This window comes from Micromys minutus (genome assembly GCF_963924665.1).
Source record: "Micromys minutus genome assembly, chromosome: 22".
Taxonomy (NCBI): Eukaryota; Metazoa; Chordata; class Mammalia; order Rodentia; family Muridae; genus Micromys; species Micromys minutus.
In genome coordinates, this window is record NC_137957.1 from 4539574 (window position 1) to 4564422 (window position 24849).

General features: G+C 38.7%; 1 protein-coding gene across 1 annotated transcript in view; it reads right to left on the minus strand.

The window, feature by feature from the left end:
• Positions 1-7741: 7741 nt before the first annotated feature.
• TESPA1 (thymocyte expressed, positive selection associated 1) overlaps positions 7742-24849 on the minus strand; it is a gene marked incomplete at both ends in the record, with an annotated part of 83303 nt that continues 66195 nt past the window's right edge. The window contains 5 exons of the mRNA XM_080935950.1: positions 7742-7764; positions 9047-9194; positions 9855-10008; positions 11144-11204; positions 11593-11719. Of these exons, the coding sequence (XP_080792076.1) occupies positions 7742-7764; positions 9047-9194; positions 9855-10008; positions 11144-11204; positions 11593-11719 (513 nt within the window). The remainder of the gene's footprint in view (positions 7765-9046; positions 9195-9854; positions 10009-11143; positions 11205-11592; positions 11720-24849) is intronic.

The window sequence follows — 24849 nt, forward strand, 5'->3', positions numbered from 1 at the left end:
AAGTGGGAAAATCCCTTATAGATTTCAGATTAGACTTGATGAAAATGTTAGTTCATCCATGGGTGAACACTAAGGCAGAAGAATAGAAATGGGGGCTATGAGCCTCCTACAGGTTATATGGACCTAAGGAACAGGTTACTTACAACATCACCATGAAGTTTAATGTTTCCTTTCTTTTTGGTGTGCTTGGCCCACCTGTAAATGGAACCTAACCTAAATCCTAACCTTAACCTTGAATTATCCTAACCTTAATCCCTAACCCCTTAACCCCTAACTGCTAACCCTTCCCATTCTGTATATAAGGAAACATCATAACCCTAACTCTAACCCTAGTTCTATATCCTAAATGTAATCCTATCCCTATCCCTAACTCTAATTCTAGCCAACAAAAGATTCAGCTGTGTTTTAGCATATGAGGAGACATCATAGAAAAATTTAAAAATACAAATTATTATAGCATAAAGGCAAATTTTTGAATTTTTGTTGTATATTAAAATTTTATTACTGTCCCAATTATTATCACCCCCATCTTTTTCATTCATCCAATCCATATTTTCTTGTGATTCATCATTTAAGTAACTGTGGTTTTCTTTGTTTAGAGTTTCTGTTGCTTTGATAAAAATACTGACCAAAAGCAACTGTGGGAGGAAAGATTTAATTCGCTTAAAGTTTCACATCACAGTCTATCATTGAAGGAAGTTAGGTCAGGAACCAAAGCAAGGTAATCATGACCTGATGCAGAGGTCATGAAGAAGTGGTCCCTACTTGTTTCCTCCCTTCACTTGCTCAGCCTGCTTTCTTATAGCACTTAGGACCAGAAAACTGGGTCCTCTGATATTAATTGCTAATCATAAGAGTGTCCTACAGTATTAGCCAAAATTAAAACACAGATGCAACTTGGGTACAGTTGCTAAACAAGCATAATTTTAAAAGTTATTTTATACTGAGGGTTACAGACAGGACTATAAATTGGTAAAATGGGTTACCGCTAGAGCCAGTTCTACTTATGGGATTCCCACTTTGTCCTGGTTAGTTTTGGTGTCACAAACCAGAATCACCTCTTAAAAGGGAATTGGCATACTAAACAAAGAACACAGAACTCTTGGTTTTATCGTGTTTCCTTCCCTCCCCCCTCCTTCCTCCCTTCTTTCTTCCCTTTCTTTCTTCTTGTTGTTGCTCCCACCTCTTGATAAGATTATATTTGTCTAAAGAGACTGAAAACCCATGGTTCTTTCTTCTCCCCATGGCTGCCAAAGGACCCATGTGGTTCAGATTCTTTGGATTATGGTATGGATTCTTATTGCTAAACTTTAACTATTATGGATCTGAAGTTGGGTCTATATTAGGGCTTGGCTATTAAAAATGTTTGTATGAACACATGCTAGTTAGACCATAGAGTTGGCTGGGTTGCCTTCTACTTTGGAGAATTGCTTTACTTCTATATAATTTCTATGTTACCTGCAAATTATTCATTAATACAAAATCAAGAAGCTGAAGGCATGGGTGTGCCCAGGAAATACAATGAAAGCACTTTATGAGTAGATTTGGCAAGTTGAATTCTAAATTGAATTCTACTGTTTTCCTGTTGGGTATTCCTTAAGAAAATGGTCTTACCCAGAGAAGAGAACACCAACTGGTTGTCCACTGCCAAACTATCAGCCCTGGAAACATACATATAAGTAACATTATATGGACTAAACAGGTTACATTTAGGAATATACATGCATATAAAAATGCATCCAGTAATAATTAGTGAAAAAAGAAACTATGAATTGAAGTAGAGTGGGAAAGTCTATATGGGATGGTTTGGAGTAAGAAAAAGAAGTGAAAAAATGTAATTAAATTACAATCTCAAAGGTTAAAAAAACACACTCAGAAAATAGAATAAAATTTAAAAAAATAAAAAAGAAACCTTTGTAGATATGCTTAACGCTAACCCTAAACATCCTGTTGGACTGTTATGAGGAGTCAAGAGGGAATAAAACTTAATTCACTGGGGTATGTACTCCTTGTGAACAGTAAGGAACTCTTTGAACTCTTCGGGAGCCAGTGAGAAGGAAAAAAAGAAAAAGGGGAAAAGAGTCCAATACACACACACACACACACACACACACACACACACACACACACACACCACACTTACTTAGTAGATAAAGGAAGACAAGCACCAATAATATCATACACTATATACACACATACATACATAACTACATACACATTTGAAATGGAGCAAACTCCCAACAAGCAAACTCCAACCTTTTTACTATATACAATATGAAAGTTTGAATATACTTGGGCCATCTGGTAGCACTATTAGGAGGTGTGGCATTTTTGGAGTACATGTGACCTTGTTGGAGGAAGAGTGTCATTGTGGGCATGGGCTTTAAGACCCTCATCCTAGCTCCCTGGAAGTCAGGCTTCCCTAGTGGCCTTCAGATGAAGATGTAGAACTCTCAGCTCTTCCTGTGCCATGGCTGCCTGGATAATGCCATGTTCTGCCTTGATAATAATCAACTGAACCTCTGAACCTGTAAGCTAGTACCAATTAAATGTCATCCTTGTAAAAGTTGCCTTGGTCACAGTGTCTGTTCACAGCAGTAAAACCTAACTAAGATACACACACACACACACACACACACACACACACACACACACACACACACACACACATACACATATTTTTATGGATGGAGAAACCTCCAACTAGCAAGCTCCAATTTTGTTTTTTCTTAGCCTTTTTATATCACCTAAGACAAAGTTCTCTATGTGAGAATTAATTTACCTAAAGCCACAGTTACATATTTTCTAAAAGAAAAAAAAACCATCCCCCCAAAAAAAAGCATGAAAATATTCTTTAAAAACAGATGAAAAACATTACACAAAAGAAAATTAGAACAAGAACAGCAGAGATCCAGGTACACAGGCCTGGTGAGACGGGAGTAGCCGGGAGCAGAGAGGTCTGTGCCTAGTGCTCAGAAATTGCCCCCTCCCCCTCCCCATTGGTTCAGGGGAGCAGGAACCCTACCTTAGGGTTTCTGTTTCCAGCCAGCGGGCCTTGCATGCAGAACAGGCACTCAGACCGTCTGCCACCAGGAACAGCTGAGATTCAGGGACACAGGCCTGGTGAGAGAGTGCTCCGAGTAGCCAGGGAGCAGAGAGGTCTGTGCTGAGCACTCAGAAAGCACGCAACCCCCATTGGTTCAGGAGAGCAGGAACCCTGCCTTAGGGTGTCTGCTTCCAGCCAGTGACCCATGCTAGCAGAACAGGTGCTCAGGCCATCTGCCACCAGGAACAGCGGAGATCCAGGGACACAGGCCAGGTACAAGGAAGAGACGAAAACCAATCACTGACAACAAGATCACTTATAATCACAGACAACAAGATGGCAAGGTGAAAGCGAAAGAATGTACCCCAGGGAAACCAAGACAACCTGGCAATACCAGAACCCAGCTCTCTCATCACAGCAAACAGCAGAATGCCAAACACTTCAGAAAAAGAAGACTCAGACCCGAAATCATACCTCAAGATGATGATAGAGATCCTTAAACAAGAACCGGAGGAAAAGCATAAAGAAATAGAAGCTTTTAAAGAGGAAACAAGAAAAAACACTCAAAGAACTCAAAGAACTAGAAGAAAACAGAACCAAAGAGATGAAGGAATGGAAGAAGGAACTTAAAATGGAAATGGAAACAATAAAGAAAACACTAAAAGAGACAACCCTGTAGGTAGAAGACCTAAAAAAAGAAATCAGGAGTCACAGATGCAAGCATCTCCAACAGACTACAAGAGATGGAAGAGAGAATCTCGGGGGCTGAAGACAACAGAAATCCAAGTCCCATACCTAAACATAATAAAGGTAATATGCAAAAACCAATAGCCAACATTAAATGTAACGGTGGGAAACTTGAAGAAATCCCACTAAAATCAGGGACTACACAAGGCTGCTCACCCTCCCCCTACCTATTCAACATAGTACTGGAAGTCCTGGCTGGAGCAATTAGACAGCAAAAGGAAATCAAAGGGATACAAATTGGAAAGGAAGAAGTAAAAACATCACTGTTTTCAGATGACATGATAGTGTATATAAGTGACCCCAAAAATTTCCACCAAAGAACTTCTACAGCTGATAAACAAGTTCAGCAAAGTGGCTGGATATAAAATGAACTCAAACAAATCAGTAGCCTTCCTCTACTCAAAGGACAAACATGTGGAGAAAGAAATTAGGGAAAGGATAACCTTCACAATAGTCACAAACAATAAGAAATACCTTGGTGTGACTAACTAAGCAAGTGAAGGACCTGTATGACAAGAAATTCAAACCTCTAAAGAAGGAAATTGAGGAAGATCTCAGAAAATGGAAAGATCTCCCATGCTCATGGATTGGAAGGATTAACATTGTAAAAATGGCCATCTTACCAAAAACAATCTACAGATTCAATGCAATCCCCATCAAAATTCCAACCCAATTCTTCATAGAGTTGGAAAGAGCAATGTGCAGTTTCATCAGGAATAACAAAAGACCTAGAATAGAGAAATCCATCCTCAACAACAAGAAAACATCTGCGAGAATCACTATCCCTGACCTCAAGGTATATTACAAGGCAATTGTGCTAAAAACTGCATGGTACTGGTACAGAGATAGGCACATGCATCAATGGAATAGAACAGAAGATCCAGAAATGAGCCCTCACATATATGATCACTTGATTTTTGACAAAGGAGCTGTAAACATTCAATGGAAAAAGGACAGCCTATTCAACAAATGGTGTTGGTCCAACTGGCACTCAGCATGCAGAAGAATGAAAATAGACCCTTTCTTATCTCCTTGTACAAAGCTCAAGTGCAAGTGGATCAAAGATCTCCACATTAAACCAGGTACACTGAAATTATGAGAAGAGAAATTAGGGAAAACCTTAGAACACATAGGCACAGGAGAAAATGTCCTGAACAGAAAACCAATGGCTCATGCTCTAAAGTCAAATATTGACAAACGAGACTTAATGAGATTGGAAGTTTCTGTAAGGCTAAGGACACTGTCAAGAAAACAAAACAGTAGCCAACAGAGTGGGAAAAGATCTTTACTAACCCCACATCTGATAGATGCCTAATATCCAAGGTATGCAAAGAACTCAAGAAGCTAGACACCAGAGAATCAAACAAGCCTATAAAAATGGGGAACAGAGCTAAACAAAAAGTTCTCAATGACTGAGGAAGTGCTTAACATCATTAGCCATCAGGGGAATGCAAATCAAAACAACCCTGAGATTCTACCTCATACCAACCAGAATGGCTAAGATCAAAATTTCAGATGACAAGAGATGCTGGTGAGGATGTGGAGAAAGAGGAACACTTCTCCACTGTTGGTGGAGTTGTAAACTGATACAACCACTCTGGAAATCAGTCTGGCGATTCCTCAAAAAATTGTACATAGTACTACCTGAAGACCCGGTTATTCCACTTCTGGGCATATACCCCAGAGAAGTTCCAACACACAACAAAGATACATGAACCACAATGTTCATAGCAGCCCTATTTATAATAGCCAGAAGCTGGAAAGAACCCAGATGTCCTTCAGTAGATGAAAGGATACAAAAATTGTGGTATATTTATACAATGTGGAGTACTACTCAGGTATCAGAAACAATGACTTTATAAAATTCTTAAGAAAATGGATGCATCTAGAGAATATCATCCTGAGTGAGATAACCCAGTCAAAAAAGAACAGACACAATATACAGTCACTGATATTTGAATAATAACCTCAGAAAGCCCTGAACACCCCAGAAACAACTCATAGACTATATGAAGTTCAAGGAAAAAAAAAGAAGATGAAAACCATTATGCTTAATCTTTATACACCAAGAAAACTTTGACTAATTATAGGTTACATCTTGTTTTACATGTACTTTATGCTCATTGTAACTAGTAAGATCTTAATGCACACTATCAAACCTTTAATAAAACCAAGTACTGACAAAAATGTATTCATGTACTTTTATGTAAAAATGCTTAAAATCTGTACATTTATCTCTTTTTCTAAAATAAAGTTGTTCAGTTAAAATAAAAAAAGAAAATTACAACAGGATTATTAATTATATATTCTTTTGAAACACCTAACTAAACATTTTCCATCTATTTTTTTTCTGTCCACACATTTATCATAACCCCAAAGTAACAATTCTTTTGTCATTGATTAACAAATTCTAATACTAACCAAGTCTATACTAACAAGTTTTCCCCTATGCTTAACATTTTTATTTACTAAGAAACAGATTGTCTATCTTACATATTATTTTTGAAGTCTTTTTCAGCCAAACTGGCTAATCATCTATTCTCTATTCTTATATTTACAATAACATTATTTACTCTTTTTTTTTATAACCCTGTCTTTTCATGGAGCACACCAAAACCTATGACCATATCCCTAGATCACAGGTCTAGGAATTCAGACTCAAGCTAGAATAAATGTTTTCTTTGATCATTAACTTGTCCCCATTCTGTTTTCTTTCTAGTATGATTCCATACTTTTAACGTATGAAAAAGCTCAATGTACTCCCTTTCTTACCAATAAAGGCCTCACTATTCTATGAGGGGGCATATTCTACTCTTGATTCTAACTTCATTATATCTTCCGGCAAAACAACTTGAATCATCTCCTTAAACTTTTTATCAACTATTCTAACCTCCTATAAGTAACTACTTGAAACAAATCAGGGATTCTGTAAAATCATTTTACTGTCTGGTTTTGTTTCAACTTGACACAAGCTGGAGTTATCACAGAGAAAGGAAATGCCTCTATGAGATCCAGCTGTGAGGCATTTTCTCAACTAGTAATCAAGGAGAGAGGGCCCAGCCTCTCTCCTTGTGGGTGGTGCCTTCCTTGGGCTGGTAGACCTGGGCATTATAATAAAGCAAGTTGAGCAAGATAGGGGAAGCAATCCAGTAACATCCCTCCATGGCTTCTGCATCAGCTCCTGCTTCCTGACCTGCTTGGGTTCCAGTCCTGACTTCCTTTGACAATGAACAACAATGTGGAAGTGTAAGCTGATTAAACCCTTTCCTCCCCAACTTGCTTCTTGGTCATGATGTTTGTGCAGGAATAGATAGCCTAAGACAATCATTAATTCATTCAAACAATATTGTTTTATGAAACTTCATCTTCATATTGATCTGCAGGAAAATTGTACAATAGAGTGGGCTGTCTCCCAGGAAGCAATCATACCAGAGTATATACAGGCAGTGAGAGACTCTTCACCCAATCATACCATACTAAATACAATGAATATTGCAATGACAAAACAAGAAAAGGCACAGCAGCATCAAGAAGCAATCTGGACACAAGCCCCTGGGACTCTGCTTCTCTGCGATACACCCATTGTCAGAAGCCATCTAGGAGAGGCTGAGACTAGTGGATGACTTTCCTGAGATGTTCCACTTGTTTTTGGATAAGCTTAGATGGATCAACTCTGGAAGGCAAGGCCCCATGAGACTTCATCCCAGGATTGTTTCTTGTTATTGATATGCCTGCCTCTCCTTTCACTATTATAGAGTCTAACAATTCCTGTGCATTAACCCACCCTATTTGGCAGATCAATAAAGATGTTCTATCTTGTAGTGATGTTATATAGACAAATAGGTGATTTTGTAATTCCCAACAATAATATTTTAGAATTCCTACATTTATACTAGTAACTATTGAGCCCTTTATAAAAAAGGGCTATAATTAGGTTTCTTCAAATCTTCAGGTGTCATGGGCTAATTGCACTAAGGTAGAAAGCAGACATTTACCATCAGGGAATACAATCCTTTTAGGCTGGTTGTAAAACAATTATCTGATAATTAAAGGCCAACTGGGAATAAACAATTTATTGTAGGTACAAGGACAGAAGATAAAATACTGGATTTATCTATACAAACTTTAATACTAATGTGACACTAGGCAGATGATTTAACTCTTGACAAAACCACATAAAAAGTGTTGTTTTAAAATTTTAATGAACCCGTGGAGCTAGTGGTAGAAAATGTTTAGAGAACTAGTCTTAATAGAAACACTTGTTCCTTTACAAAAAAATTATTTGCATTCTAAGTTCCCCCATTCCCAGTCCCCTCCCTGAGTTCTTCATACCATACTCCCCCAAACCTCTCCTTTGAGAAGGCGCTCCCCCAACTACCTACTCATCCTTTCACTCCCACCAGCATCCCTCTTTCCTGGGACATCAAGTTTCCACAGGATTAAGCTCATCTCCCACTGAGGCTATACAAGGCAGTCCTCTGCTACACATGTGCCTGGCACGAACCCTAACCCTGACTCTCACTGTCATCCCTAACTCCTGTACCCACACACCCTAACCCCTAATACTAACCCTCTAACCCTTGACCCTAATCCTGAGTTTCGACAGTGGTGGTCTAACCCCTAGCCCCACCCAACTCTAACTCCTAATCCTAACCCATCCCATCTACCCAATTTCCTCTAACCCTAATCTTATCCCCAACTATATTTATAACCCTTCATCATATTCAATATTTGCATAGTTTCCCTCTAGTTGGTTTATTTCATGCTTTTTGTCTTAATTGTGTTTTATTGCTGTGAACAGACACCATGACTAAAGCAACTCTTATAAAGTCCATTTAATTGGAGATGGTTTACATATTCAGAAGTTCAGTTCATTAGCATCAAGGTGAGAAGCACAACAGTGTCCAGGCAGACATATATGCTTGAGGTGCCAAGAGTTCTACCAGGAGAAGACTCTTTTCAGCCCTGGGTGGAGTTTAAGCATAGGATTTCAAAACCCACCCCCATGGTGACTAAAGGGTTTTGATTGGGCCAAGCATATTTAAACCATTCTTTTGAAGATCACTGTGACTTCTAAGGGGTTTACCACATTGGTTACATTCATACTGTTTCTTCCAGTATGTGTTCTTTTATGTATTTACAAACTACTTGGTTGAGAAAAGGCTTTATCTCAGTAATGACATTCATAGGGCTTCTCTCCAGTATGTGTTCTTTTATGTCTTTGGAGATTACTTTGACATGCAAAGGCCTTACCACATTTACTATATTTGAAAGGTTTCTCTTCAGCATGAATTATTTCATGCCTTTGAAGTTGACCATGAGAAGCAAATGATTTACCACACTGCTTACATTCATAAGGTTTTACTCCAGAATGTGTTGCTTTGTGTATTCGGAGACTAAGCTGTTGTGTAAAGGATTTATCACATTCATTACATTTGTAAGGTTTCTCTCCAGTATGAATTCTTTCATGCCTTTGAAGTTCACGATGATATGCAAAGGCATTACCACACTGGCTACATTCATAAGGTTTTTCTCCAGTATGTATTCTTTTATGTATATGAAGATAATCATGATATGCAAAGGTTTTACCACATTGATTACATTTGTAGGGTTTCTCTCCTGTATGTATTCTTTTATGTTTTTGAAGACTACTGTGACATGTAAAAGCTTTATTACACTGATTACATTCATAGGGTTTCTCTCCAGTATGTGTTCTTTTATGTCTTTTGAGATTACTTTGACATGCAAAGGCCTTACCACATTGATTACATTTGCAAGGTTTCTCTTCAGCATGAATTATTTCATGCCTTTGGAGTTGACCATGGTATGCAAAGGCTTTGCCACATTGCTTACATTCATAAGGTTTCTCTCCTGTATGTATTCTTTTATGTATTCGTAGATGACTGTGCTGTGAATAGGCTTTATCACACTGATTACATTCATAGGGCTTCTCTCCAGTATGTATTCTTTCATGTACTCGAAGACTACTGCTACATGCAAAGGCTTTACCACACTGATTACATTCATAGGGTTTCTCTCCAGTATGTGTTCTTTTATGTACTTGGAGACTACTGCGATGTACAAAAGCTTCATCATATTGAATACCGTCATAGGGGTTCTCTCTTTCATGCCTGTGAGGATAACTGTGATATGCAAAGGCTTTACCACATTGAGTATAATCAAAGGGTTTCTCTTCAGTGTGATTTCTTTCATACCTGCAAAGATAATTGGCACATATGAAAGTTTTACGACCATTATTACACCAATGAATCATTTTATCTGTAGAAATTAATTTTACAATTTGGTCTCCTTGTAAAGAGAAATCAGATTTTAAGGTTTTAACACTTTGTTTACATTCATAGTTTCCCCTTCATTAAGGGTGGTTTTGAGTCTTTGCAGATACCTATAAATTTTAAGAGTGTTTATTTCATGCTCACATTTATAGCATCCTTTTTCTCTATGAAGTTTTTTACATATTGAAAAGAAGTGGAAGAGCTCAGAGCTTTACCACATTAAGTACATTCATAAATTTTCCTATAGTGTGAAATATACTACATTGGCAAAGTGAATCAGGACAAACAGAAAATAATTTCCACATTCCTAGTACTCATAGAAATATCCTGCAGTGTGAGTTTGTGGATGTATTTCCAATGAAGTTGGTAAACAAAGTATTTATGAACATGATCACAATGAGAAAGTCTACTCAAATTGGAAATACATATCCTCTAATTATTATGGGAGAGAGGTACATTGCTTTTCCAATATCCCTATGCTCACATGTGTTGTATCCATTGTCACATAGGAAAAGAAGACTAAAAAATGAAAGGGTTCCACATTGTATTCACAAAGTTCGACTTTTTGTTCATCATAGACCTGTGGTATAGGGATCTTCCCAATAACATTCTTGACTCTCATTAATTGCCCTCTCACTAAACTTAGCAATGTTACTACAAGTATACAAGTAACATCAGCTTTATCATGGAACTTCTGCTTATTAGAAGGTTTTGAAGATATACTTATCACTTATTCAATGAGTATATCTTTTGTAATATGTGAGTGGTATGAGATTGAATTGGTAGTTCTACAGAGTAGCTGTAATGTGGCTATGATTCAAAATGGTAATATCTGTTAAGGAATTTTTTTCTATCTTATTTCTTAGAGGAAGGCCTTGCAAACACATCTGACACCTGACACACATTGGATACCTAACATTGAGGTACATAAATTTGGAAGAATTTAATAATCACCAAAATACCTTTTTTACACTGTTGCTTAAAAAAAAAAAAAAGTTTAAGACGCATTAACATTTCTTCAGAGGCATAGTCACACCAACTTACACATGAAAATTACCTTCCATGTCTTCTAGAACTTTGACACTGTTCTTCAGTAATATGGTCTTCCCAATTGTAGTCTAAAATATAGTACCAGAAAATGTATGATGTATTATTGGAAATTAAGCGAAATTTTAAGTTACTATCTTCAGTGAACCTGATTTATTCACCTCATGCTTCCTCATTCTCAATTGAAGTTACAGAAAAACATCAATAACAAAGAAACATCTGTCTGCTGATTTTAAAAAGTGAAGAATAAGGTCTGGAAAGATGGCTCAGCAGTTAAGAATACTAACTGCTCTTCCAGAGGTCCTGAGTTCAATTTCCAGCAACCACATGGTAGCTCACAACCAACTGTAATGCACTCTTCTGGTGTGTCTGAAGATACCAACTGTATACTTATATAAATAAATAAATAAATAAATAAATAAATAAATTTTTAAAGTGAAGGATAATTCACTGTCTTACCTACAGCAGTGAGGTTCTTGTAGATCTCCAACATCACATCTTTGTAGAGCCTCTTCTGTGAAAGATCCAGCAAATCCCACTCTTCCCGAGTGAAGTTCACATGTACATCATCATAAGTCACTGCATTCTAAAATATTCCATACATGTGTACAACGAAAGCATAATACAGACATCACTGTAAATATATGCTTCATTGGCAATATACTCATGTAATTCTGGTGCTTCTCCAGTGTTTTCTGGACACAGAAGTTCTAATACAATCACCAAGTCATTTTAGAAGAAAACTGAATAATGAGGTTTACCTTTGTCATTCTTTTGCCCTTTGAATAGGATACAGCCTTGAAAGAGAAATGCCAATCAACAGACATAAAGAAAGAGAGCAACAGTCAAACAGTACTGAGTACACATCAGAGAAATTGTATGAACAATTACTAACTACAAGAAATGATGGGCAAGCTGAGTATACTGACTCATACCTTTAATCCCAGTATGCAGGAGGCAAGGCAGGTGTATCTCATTGAGTTGGATGCCAGCCTGGTCTATCCAGGACAGCCAGAAGTACATATCAAGACCCTGTCTCCCCTATAATAATCAATCAAAGAAAGAAGAAAGATAGAATTAACTCATAGATTTTTACTCAAGTTCCTACAAAGAATTATACTCCAGTTCTGTATTTATCTTACAGAACCTTTTAAGGTTCTGCCCCAGTTTAAACTGTAACAGTAATGAAATCTTACTTTTTCATGCAGTATGACTCACTGGCAGAAAGCTCTCATGCCATCCAAATAAAGCCACTTTTACAGTATAAGAGCTCATTTGCTTCTCATATCTACAACTCCTGGTACAAAAACTTGCTATTTCCTTTCTCTTCTGTCACCCGCCCCACGTCCCGCCGGCAGGAAAAGGCGTGCGACCACAGGATCCTTCTGTGAACAACCTTTATTGTACACACTCTGAGCAGGGGACTCCCTGAGCAGGGAACTTCTCTCTGAGCAGGGGACTCCCTGAGCAGGCGATCTCTCCTGGTGTTTGCCTGGTGGGATCTCCCTCTATGTGGGACTTCCCTCTAGCAGGGGCCTTTTCTTGAACAGGCGATCTCTACCGTGGGAGAGAAATGCACTGCTTATGTATGCCTAAGAGACTTGTGTTGCTACCTGATTGGTGCATCCTCCAGTAGCTCATTAGTGTGCCCCGAGAATGGGCTATGACATATGTGGTTTTTCGCCCTAAGTCTCTTGGCTGTGCAACAGCTCTGTTTGCTGAGTCCTCGGCGGGAAGCTGGCGCCATCTATTGGCACCAACGGCTTCCTACACTCTTCTCTAAATAATGTTCTAAAAGAACAGGAGAAAAACCCTTTGAGAGAAGCAATTGGGTGCAAGATGAGAGTGAGCTGAGCCGACAGAAGCTTCATACCCAGGAGCTACCTTCTCAGCTGGAAATGGCAAATGAAAAGGTAGCAGGTGAGAATGAGAAGTTAATTCTGGAACATCAAAAAAAAAAAAAAAAAAAAAAAAAAAAAAAAAAAAAAGCCAACACCACACAAAGACCCTACAAGGAAGAAGAACTTCAGACCAATCTCACTTATGAACATTGATGCAAAAATACTCAACAAAATCCTTGCAAACCGAATCCAAGAACACATCAAAACGATCATTCATTATGACCAAGTAGGCTTCACCCCTGGTATGCAGGGATGGTTTAATATAAGGAAATCCATCAACGTAATCCACCATATAAACAAACTCAAAGAACAAAATCACATGGTCATCTCACTAGATGCTGAGAAAGCATTTGACAAAATCCAACACACCTTCATGTTAAAAGTCCTGGAAAGAACAGGAATCCAAGGTCCATACTTAAACATAATAAAAGCAATATACAGCAAACCAACAGCCAACATCAAACTTAATGGTGGGAAACTTGAAGCAATCCCACTAAAATCAGGGACTCGACAAGGCTGCCCACAATCCCCCTTCCTATTCAACATAGTACTGGAAGTCCTGGCTGGAGCAATTAGACAGCAAAAGGAGATCAAGGGGATACAAATCGGAAAGGAAGAGATAAAAACATCACTCTTTGCCGATGACATGATAGTGTACTTAAGTGACCCCAAAAATTCCACCAGAAAACTCCTACAGCTGATAAACAAGTTGAGCAAAGTGGCTGGATACAAAATTAACTCAAACAAATCAGTAGCCTTCCTATACTCAAAGGACAAACATGTGGAGAAAGAAATTAGAGAAAAGGTACCCTTCACAATCATCACAAAAACTATGAAATATCTTGGTGTGACTCTAACTAAGCAAGTGAAGGACCTGTATGACAAGAACTTCAAAACTCTAAAGAAGGAAATTGAGGAGGATCCCAGAAAATGGAAAGATCTCCCATGCTCATGGATTGGAAAGATCAACATTTTAAAAATGGCCATCCTACCAAAAGCAATCTACAGATTCAACGCAATCCCCATCAAAATTCCAACGCAGTTCTTCATGGAATTGGAAAGATCAATGTGCAATTTCATATAGAACAACAAAAGACCTAGAATAGCGAAATCCATCCTCAACAACAAGAAAACATCTGTGGGAATCACTATCCCTGACCTCAAGCTATATTACAAGGCAATTGTGCTGAAAACTGCATGGTACTGGTACAGAAATTGGCATGTGGAACAATGGAATAGAGTAGAAGATCCAGAAATGAGCCCTCACATATATGGTCACCTGATTTTTGACAAAGGAGCTGTAAACATTCAATGGAAAAAGAACAGCCTATTCAACAAATGGTGCTGGTCCAACTGGCACTCAGCATGCAAAAGAATGAAAATAGACCCTTTCTTATCTCCTTGTACAAAGCTCAAGTGTAAGTGGATTAAAGATCTCCACATTAAACCAGATACACTGAAACTATTAGATGAGAAAGTAGGGAAAACCTTAGAACACATAGGCACAGGAGAAAATTTCCTGAACAAAACACATATGGCTCAAGCTCTAAGGTCAAAGATTAACAAATGGGACTTAATGAGATTGCAAAGTTTCTGTAAGGCTAAGGACATTGTCAAGAAAACAAAATGGCAGATAACAGAATGGGAAAAGATCTTTACCAACTCCACATCAGATAGAGGCCTAATATCTAAGGTATACAAGGAACTCAAAAAGCTAGACACCAGAGAATCAAATAACCCTATTAAAAAATGGGGAACAGAGCTAAACAAAATGTTCTCAGTTTAGAAATATCGAATGGCTGAGAAATATTTGAGGAAGTGCTAGACATTCATAGCCATCAGGGAAATGCAAATCAAAACAACCCTGAGATTCCACCTCACACCAGTCAGATTGGCCAAGATCCAAAACTCAGATGACAATAGATGCTGGCGAGGTTGCGGAGAAAGAGGAACACTTCTCCACTGTTGGTGGGGTTGCAAACTAATACAACCACTCTGGAAATCAGTCTGGCGATACCTCAGAAAATTGGACATAGTACTACCTGAAGACCCAGCTATTCCACTTCTGGGCATATACCCCAGAGACACCTTAGTACACAACAAAGATATATGCACCACAATGTTCATAACAGCTCTATTTATAATAGCCAGAAGCTGGAAAGAACCCAGATGTCCTTCAGAAGATGAATGGATACAAAAATTGTGGTACATTTTCACAATGGAATACTACTCAGCCATCAGAAGCAATGACTTAATCAAATTCTTAAGAAAATGGCTGCATCTAGAGAATATCATCCTGAGTGAGATAACCCAGTCACAAAAGGACATAATATCCAGTCACTGATAGTGGGATGCTAACCCCAGAGGCTCGCACTGCCCCAGAAACAACTCAGACTGTATGAAGTCCAAGAAATGAAGAAAACAAAACAAAACAAAAAAAAATCTTTACACAACAAGAAAACTTTGACTATTTCCATGTTACATTTTGTTTTACATGTACTTTATGCTCATTGTAACTATTAAGTTTTCAATGCATACTATCAAACCTTTAAAAAATCAAGTACTGACTAAAAAATATATTCATATAGTTTCATGTAAAAATTATTTTAAAATCTGAAAAAAAGTACTTACAAAATGTATTCTATAATTTTATGCAAAAAATGCTTAAAATCTGTACATTTCTCTTTGTTTTGTAAAATAAAGTTGTTAAAAAAAAGAAAATAACCAATAAAGAAAAAAATAAATGCATCTGAGAAAAAAAAAGTTGATAAGTAATGAGTACAATAAAGGAACAACTTGGTGTTTTTACAAAAAAAAAAAAAAAAAAAAAAAAAAAAAAGCCAACAGACTTCAAAGGCGTCTAAGTCAGGCATAACAGAGCTGCTTCCGCATCCCAGCAGCTCAGTGTGATTACAGTGCAGAAAAGAAAAGCAGCTTTCATGGTGAATCTGAAAAATTGTGTACGCTGTTGTACTAAAACGTATTGACATTAAAAAGCCCGCCGAGAATGGAGAACGCTTGTGTCATTTTGCATAAGCATTTTCCATTTTGTTTTGAGGGTTATTGGAAAACAGAACAGTGACAGTTTCCTGTAAGTAAAAAACTATAATCTTATATTTGAGATTCAGTGGAGAATAAAGCCAGCTGAGAAGAAAAAAAAGAGAGAGAAAAATCCTTTGAAGGTGATTGCTTCAGCTAGATTCTGTGCTTTCTGCCCTGAGTTTTCTATTGCTACCTGTAATGTATACAAGATGGCTGCAGCTCTCACATCCATCTGACAAAAAGTGCACTAAGGATTGAAATCAGATGGGAGAAAGAAATGGGCTGACACTGGTTAAGCTGTAATTACATGCTGTTTTATGACCAATACAGCACTGACTGTGAGAGTCTTTACAAGTGCATAATCCTTTAACCATTGCTATTGCCTTCATTCCTTTAGCACAGTGTCCTCCTGAGGTACCCACTTTGTCCCCAACTAATGAGAACTGAAGTGATTCTCATAATTAGGCTAGCTGGAATACAACTGCAATGAACATGAGAATTCTGATACTTCTTAAACACAAATTTCAAATGCCTAGAAACTATACTGAGAAGATTACTGGTTTCTCTGGCAAATCTGTCATTTCTATAAAAACTCGAGAGCATGGGGTTGCTTGGGGGTAAGTATTATGTCCAAATGTATTGGAATACATATATTAAATATTACATCAACTATATCAACATTTATATTAAATATAACAACACAACATGGTTTTAACTAATTTTAATTAATATCTGTGGAAAATTCCAACTACTGCTATCAGTTTGTTGCTAATACACAACCCTGTGTTAAATCCAGATTCATTGTTCAATTCTGGACTATGTTTTTATTTTTTTTTGTTTTCACAATTAAGTCATACTTAATGAGATGTCATTTATGTGACCCTAACAATATATTCTGTGTCACTAAAGTTTAAACTAAAGTCCCCTTTCTATGGCTTTGTACATTATTTCACACATACTTACTATAGTTTGCTAAATGAATAATTATGTTGAATATCTCTTACCCATTTATACAGTGATGTGTTTCAAAAGAAAGAAAGAAAGAAAGAAAGAAAAAAGGATGTTGGGTATATTCAATTTGCAGCACAAATTCAAATGATCCAAAGAAAAATTTCTAACAATTTATGACAGGAAAGCTGATTCCAAAGTTATGTGTCATGTGAAAAAACTCAGAATTGTAAAAAAATTATGAAGCAATAGTACAAATTCTGGCACAATGTGACTTCTGTACTTCCCAGGAAGCTACAACAATCAGAAGGTTTACAACATTTGTGAAAGAATAAGGGGATGCACAGAAAAATCCAAGAACATAAGCCCCAAATTATAGTTAAGTTTTAATCAAAAGACCTAAGAAAACTCAGCCAGGAAAATTGTAAACTTACCAATATTACCTATGATTCCATGTGTATACAAATGAAATAAACACAGACTTCACAACTACCACAAAAGTGACTCAAAATAACCCCTAGACTGTTGTATTTCTGACCCTCCTGCCACTACTGAACTCAGTTCCAAACAGAGAGGCCCATATTCTAGAGCTTTCTCTGTATGGAGATGATCAGAAAGGTGGGCTATGGCTCAGCAGTCCCCCTGCCTCCTTGTAATCTCACACAAACCAAGCCCCACTGAGCCCACAAACAAACAAAGGTGGAAGAATAATTTAATGTCTGCATCCTGCCATGTGGATTATGGCACAAGATGTGTAATCTGCCCTACCCACTTATACACCTGAGAACCCTCTGTATCTCAGAAACTCCTTTTGTACCCTGGAATTGAATTTCCCTGAATCATGCCACTGTGGCTGGTGGTAGTGGAACGGTAAAAGGATTTCAATAAAAAATTGCTGAAAGATGATCATCACCTCCTTTCTACCAGTTTTTTTTTTTTTAAATAAAAAAAATTGTATTTACTTAGAAGCATTCAGAATGTCAACAAAACAGCCGCAATTTTTTTTTTTTTTTTTTTTTTTTTTTTTTTTTTTTTTGCAGTTACAGAGTGGTATTCAGTTAACAGAACAACACTTATCTTCTTATAAGCTGCATCAGAGACAACCGAAGATGAAAAAAAAAAAAAAAAAAAACCCAAAATAAAACCAAAAGAAAAACAAAACAAAACAAAAAACAGAAAGGAAAAAAAAAAAAAACAAACAAACTACTGTCCCCATATATAACTAATTTGTGCTGTGCACCAACAAGAACCTGCTTTAAATTTCCATGCCAATTTACAACCCCCAGACTGTACCAGGCAAGGTTAGTGGCTATTGAAAACACCACCAGGACAGGGCTATCTAAAGACACATTCGGTAGTGTGTTAACTATACAAAAAAAGACACTTCAATTTTTTTCTTTAAAAGGAGTGAGTTGTGTAAGGGGGGGGGGGTTAAATGCTTTATAGACAAGAAAATATAGACAAGAAAAAATGCGCTAGAACCAACTTATTCATCATCATCATCTTCTTCATCTTCCTCCTCTTCCTCTTCATCCTCATCATCTTCCTCATCCTTCTTTTTCTTGCTCTTTTCAACCTTGACCACCCCTTTTTTCACTGCATCAGGTTTTCCTTTAGCTCTGTAGGCAGCAATATCCTTTTTGTACTTTTCCTTCAGCTTGGCATCCACAGCAGTGTTGTTCCATATTTCCCCTAGTTTCTTTGCAACATCATCAATGGATAAGCCAGGATGCTCACCTTTGAGTTTTGGGCGGTACTCAAAACAGAACATGAAGAAGACCAAAGGAGGCCTCTTGGGTGCATTGGGGTCCTTGAACTTCTTTTTGGTCTCCCCTTTTGGGGGGGGGATGTAGGTTTTCATTTCTCTTTCATAACAAGCCTTGTCAGCCTTTGCCATATCTTCAAATCCCCCCCCCTTTTTTTTAGCAGACATGGTCTTCCACCTTTCTGAGCACTTCTTGGAGAACTCTGAGAAGTTGACAGAAGCATCCGGGTGCTTCTTCTTGTGCTCCTCCCGGCAGGTTTGCACAAAGAATGCATATGAGGACATTTTGCCACTTGGCTTCTTAGGATCTCCTTTGCCCATGTTTAGTTAATTTTCCTCCTCGAGGCACAGAGTCGCCCAGTGCCCGTCCAGCTCTCGCTTGCCCTGGCTCTGTCTCTATGGAGCTCAATGTACTGCAATGGCTGTCCTTTCTACCAGTTTCTAAACTATTTGTAAAATTTGCTTGTTTGTGCACACTGAGCTCTGATATTGTAAGTAACACAGCTCTTCTAGGGCACCTGTCCATCTTCCAAGGTCTTTTGTGTGTTCACTCCATTACACACTCAACATCATCCAGTGCAGCCATCCCTTTGTTTCACATCTGGGAAGCCAAACTCCAGTCAAAATCAAACAGTAACAACTGACAACAACTGAAGGAAAATTTGAAATCAAGAAATAGTGAATGGGAGGTAAATGAAAAAATGAAATAAAAAAGGAAAGGACATGGCTGCTCCTAGGTATGGTGGAGTAGAAGGTTTATTATAGAGCAAAGGGAGGGCACAGACAGGGCAGGGGCATCTGGGAGAGTCCAGAGTAGACATGATCCTGAGCCATGTCAGGAAAGGGTGGAAGGGAGAGGGGGAGAGCCTGACTAAGAGGCCAGCAGGGTAAATGATAGATTAAAAGACCAGGTACCCAAAATGGTTGGGTTACATAAGGAAGAGCACCTCAATCCCTAAACTAGAGGGTTATACCAGCTATACCGTGTGACAGGTGAGGACTGGAATGCTAGGAGAACTTGACAGCCAGGTCCACTCTGATTTGCTAAATAGGCACCTAAGCTATTTGTCCCTGCATTTCAGAATTAACAGTAGAGAGAAATGAGAAGGTTTAAATGATTTAATTATAATCTCAAAAATTATTTTAAAAACTTAAAACAGGATTTATGGTCCAATATTCTCCTGGGACTAAACATATGTACTGGAACACACCAAGTACTACTCACACCTTTTACCTTATGCTGTACTTTCAGACAGGAAAAACAGGATTCCTGTTAGGTATAGCCACACCAGTTTGTCCAAACTGTCTGTGTTACTTGAACTAGTGAAACTATCCTCATTTAGATTCTTGATTCCCCTGGTCTGTGAACTTACAAAATTGGCCACTTTAGACTCCTATTGATCCTCTAAAATTGATTACCTTATTACCCACTGCTAATGCCAACTACTGTCAAAGCAGGAATGTTCTTACTTTCCTTCCTCCCTATATTCCTTCCTGTACTGTGACTATACCAGCTTCAAAGATGGTCAGTGAACTCAATTCTTATACAATTCCCTCTTTATTTTTAATTCCCCTAAAAAAGTCAGGGAGATAGGAGGACAATCCTTCACTGGTCTCTCTTCCTTCTCAGTGACCAATCAGGGCAGGACATGGCTGCTCCTAGGTATGGTGGAGAGTAGCTCCTTCCTGGAAGGAGCTGCAAGACTGTTTTCCAGGCACTGGACAGCAGAGGCAGGATTAACTGTTTAAAGCAAGTCTTAACTAAATAGTATGATGCAAGTGTGAGCTACAGAAGATATTGTTCTAAGCAGAAACAAATAATCAAAGCACTTAAGAAAAGGAATACAATTCTTAATGATTTGGAGTAACTGAAGAACGGAAATAACTGAGAGATTAGAGCAGTGATGCATTAAGAAAATGGAATTTAAAAGATAATATCAAAAATTGACTTCTTAAAAAGATAAATATAATTGAAAAGAAAAAGGTATAGCTATACAGACTTTAAAAAAATAACAGACCGATCATTCCCTGATAGATGAAATGGTATTAATAAGATACCACTTGACTTTGACCCCATGTGCAATGTTAGTTGCTGAGACCTGTAACCTGACACACACAGCTACAGCTAATGGCCTGTGACTCAACCCTCTAAACTGATTTAACCATGTCAACAAAGACTGTACATAACTGTTGGGAACTATCCTCTCCATAGGCCACGTTACACAAGCTGCTTCGGCAGAGATGAAAAATTACAGTTTCTAAGATAGCCTACACAGCAGCAAAGCTAGACAAACCACAAGTTAAAACAGGATGTACTGAGACCCTTCTAGGGGACAAGTAATCTAGCAACCCCTGCCTGAGGCCTGACCTCTTCTCAGGGCCAACATCTTGCACCTGCAAACCAAAGTTTCCCCAAGCTACCCCTCCCTATTTCCTACTCACCCCCTATAATACTAGCATAAAAAAAAGATTAAAGTTGGCAGCTTGCTCAGATCTCCTGTCTTGCTGTCATTGAGTCCGCCCTACCCTCCTCATTCCCTTCTAGGTGATCCAGGGTTGACCATTGGGGCACATAACTCTACAGGATAGTCCTCTAATTGGACATTCAGTATTCATGGGGTCAACACAACCTCCCAAAATTGTACAACCACTAATCTGGCCTGTTTTCATTCATATCCGTAAACTAATATATGCTGTGAAATTACAAAATCACCACCTTGCTTGAATCAGGTCCTTCTTCCTAATGGTGACCCCTGCAGTTGACTCTTTAGTCTGTGATGTAGCTACTGCCTACCGTTTCTCCCTGCAATGCATTAACTGTTCTTCCTATTCTGGTCTGAAGGCAGAAACCATGTTCCACATGCAAATCTTTTTCCTGTTCTGCAATAGACAATTTAATTATGTGACTCAAATAAGTAATTTTAAAACTCTGTTGTGATATAGCCCCTTAAGGATTTAGTAAGTTTAATCAAGAGGAAAGCAAGGTCATTGCCCTGGGGAGCAAGAAACTAGGATCAAGGTGACCTGAGTCAACACAGCTTGTTTCAGAAACATTTTTTTTTTTTTGGAAAGGCTGAAGATGCAGCTGTTCTAGAATATGCATTCGGGGGGGGGGATTACTATACATACAATTAAAATATTAATTTAAGGGACAGGAGAGATGGCTCAGAGGTTAAGAGCACTGACTCTTCCTCCAGAGGTCCTGAGCTCCAATTCTCAGTGACCACATGGTGGTTCACAACCATCTGTAAGGGCATCTGATGCCCTTATCCAGTGTCTCTGAAGACAGCAACAGTGTACTCACATACACAAAATAAATAAACTTAAAAACATATTATGAAAAGATTAATTAAAAATCTTTCTAATAATAGTTTGCATCCAACTGTGGTTTATAGTGACATTTTTAAGAATTCTGGAATTTTGGTTTCTCTAGAAAACACAGAAATATTAGAAGAATGTGTTTTCAGTTTAATCCCACTTGTAGGAATATAAGACTACTTCTGACTGTCTGCAGACCCTGATCATGATTTGCCTTGTGCTCTAGCAGAAGCATGGTTTTGCCAGCTATAGATTTCTGTGACTGTGTGACATTTGGAATTGCAAAAACATTTTGGAGGGTATAAATGTGAGGACCCCAAGAGGTAGGATGGGGGTTATTGATCTTTTAGGGAGATTTGTTTTGGTTTGTTTGTAACTTCAGTTAAAGAAAAAAGAAAAGAAATTAGATTCAAAGATCTCTTTCTCCTCTATCCTTTCTCTCCTTTTTAGGGGTGAAACTGGGTTTAGGGGCCAGGATAAAGGGTAGGAATAAAAGAAACTACAATGCCCTAATTGGAAGGTCCCAGATGATGAAAAGCATAGGAAAAGTAGAAGAAAGTATAAAAGCTGTGATGGGGAGGTCTTCTTGCATAGTTATTTCTTATGCTAAGTAAATTTCTTAAGAAGAGTACCATCTTGTATACTACTTACATGGGAGAAATGGGAGACTTCTATGAAGTCAGCAGAAACATTCAATAGGACACTCTCAGGAGAAGTCTAATCAAACAGTGCTACATAAGGGGAACTCAGGGTATCTCAAGAACATTATTAACCAAGCCTATAGTGTGGCCTTGGGACAGATAACCAAAACCCCCTACGGTGGGAAGAGTTGTGCTCTCAAAATCTGAAGCAACCCCTCCTGAAGGCCATGGCCCCAGACCTTTACCAGCTCTCCCAATCATATTCCTGGAATTAGAGAAGGAGCTCTGTTTTATCTATACCTTGGGGCCTTAGGGGAATCTCCTAAGGTCTAGGCCTCAGGTTGTTACTGGCTCTGCCAAATATGTTCCTGGGTTTCAGAAGGAGCTATGTCATTCTCTGTACATTCTTTTCTCAGGGAAAGAAAACCTTGCTTGATCAGACCAGCACTCAACACAACAGTGTTTTTTAATCTTTCAAATGGTTGTCACCAGGTGTCATCTTGCCCATGTAGCAGAACTATGTTTTTCTCAAGAAGATTACTGAACCTTTATGGAGCACCAGGCCCTATGTTGATTATGATCCTGTAATGCCCTGTTAAGCAGCTTGTTAGAAGCTTGCTCTTTGATATAGGGATGGGCCTGGTGCCTGGTTGTAAATCAGGGTTGTTTCCTTTGTTATGGCTTGGAGCCATATTTCTGGACAATCCTGGTGAACAAACATGTGCATACTAGCATTCTAATCTCTAACAGGCCTGGTTAGCATACTACTTATCTGTGGGGTGTTTTAGAGGCAGTCCTCTCTCAGCTAAGTTCTACTTGGTCTCACTATCTCCTACAGATAAATTCTTTACATCATCAATTCTACTTTTACATTACAGCTTAATATTGGATTGCTATTCAACACATGAGATGCCTTTTACAACCTCCACAAAATTAACTCCAGATGGATTGCACACCTTAAAGTTACATACTAAGGACAGAACTTACACAAACTAGTTTCTCATCCTGAGAAGGAGGTTTCTACACTAAAGCCACTGTTCCAAATGCTCTGCGCAGATTAAGCCCCCATAGTGTAATTATTCAGATGCTACTGCTGTGTTTGGCGAGTGGCAAAGACCTCAGGGGACCTCACAGGTGGCTGCCAGTTTCCACCCAGCCCCGGAAAAGACACACTACACCAGCTTCCGCTGGTTAGCCCCCTGTTCCTTCCCGTTGGTGAAAGCGACCCTCTGCTCACCATGTCGCAACTTCGGAGCTTGCAGGAGTTGCCTCAGAGCACTTAGCAGCAAGGCTCATATCACAGGACACCTACTTAATCATTCAAGCTCGCTTAGCTACTAAGCAGAACCAGCTGCATGGCACCCGGAAGAGCCCGCCTTCTCTTCTGACTGGCAGATCCGTCTGAAGACTCTGATTGGCCTATAGTCCTGAATGACTTGTGCACCTCCCTTAGGCTTACAGTGTGCTGAAAGTGCATAGCACAGTGGTTCCTGGCCCTAACTTGGCTACCTTGTCTGCTAGGAGAGGTTGTACCTAGTTCTGAGTTGGTCCCGGTGCGTGCGTGCTTGCGTGCGTGTATTTCTCCCCTTTACCTCTGAGAAGGGGTGGGGAGGGGAGACTGGGAGGAGAGGGGGCTAAGATCAGGATGTAAAGTGAAAAACTGAAAAAAATTAATTGGGGGGGAGGGGTTGAGGGAAAAATACCTCAGAAGCAGAGAGCATCGAAATTCCTTTCAGACCATCCAGGTTTCAGTCCCAGTACATAAGGCAGCTCACCACTATCAGTAAGTTCCAGGGGTGGGCTATCATGGTCAACAGACATGAATGGGATACAAAAACACACATACAGGCAAAATACTCAAACACATAAAAGAGTGACTAAAATTCTTTGTGTGCATTTGCGTGTGTGGGGCGGGGCGAGGGAGTTGGGGGGAGTTGTTCAAGCTGGGCATAGTAGTGTACTTCTTAAATCTTAGCAATCAAAGCACAGAGGCATGCAAATCACTGTTAGTTTGAGGAAAGCCTGTGCTATGTAGTCAAAGCACACACACACACACACACACACACACACACACACACACACGAAAAGAAGAACAAAATTA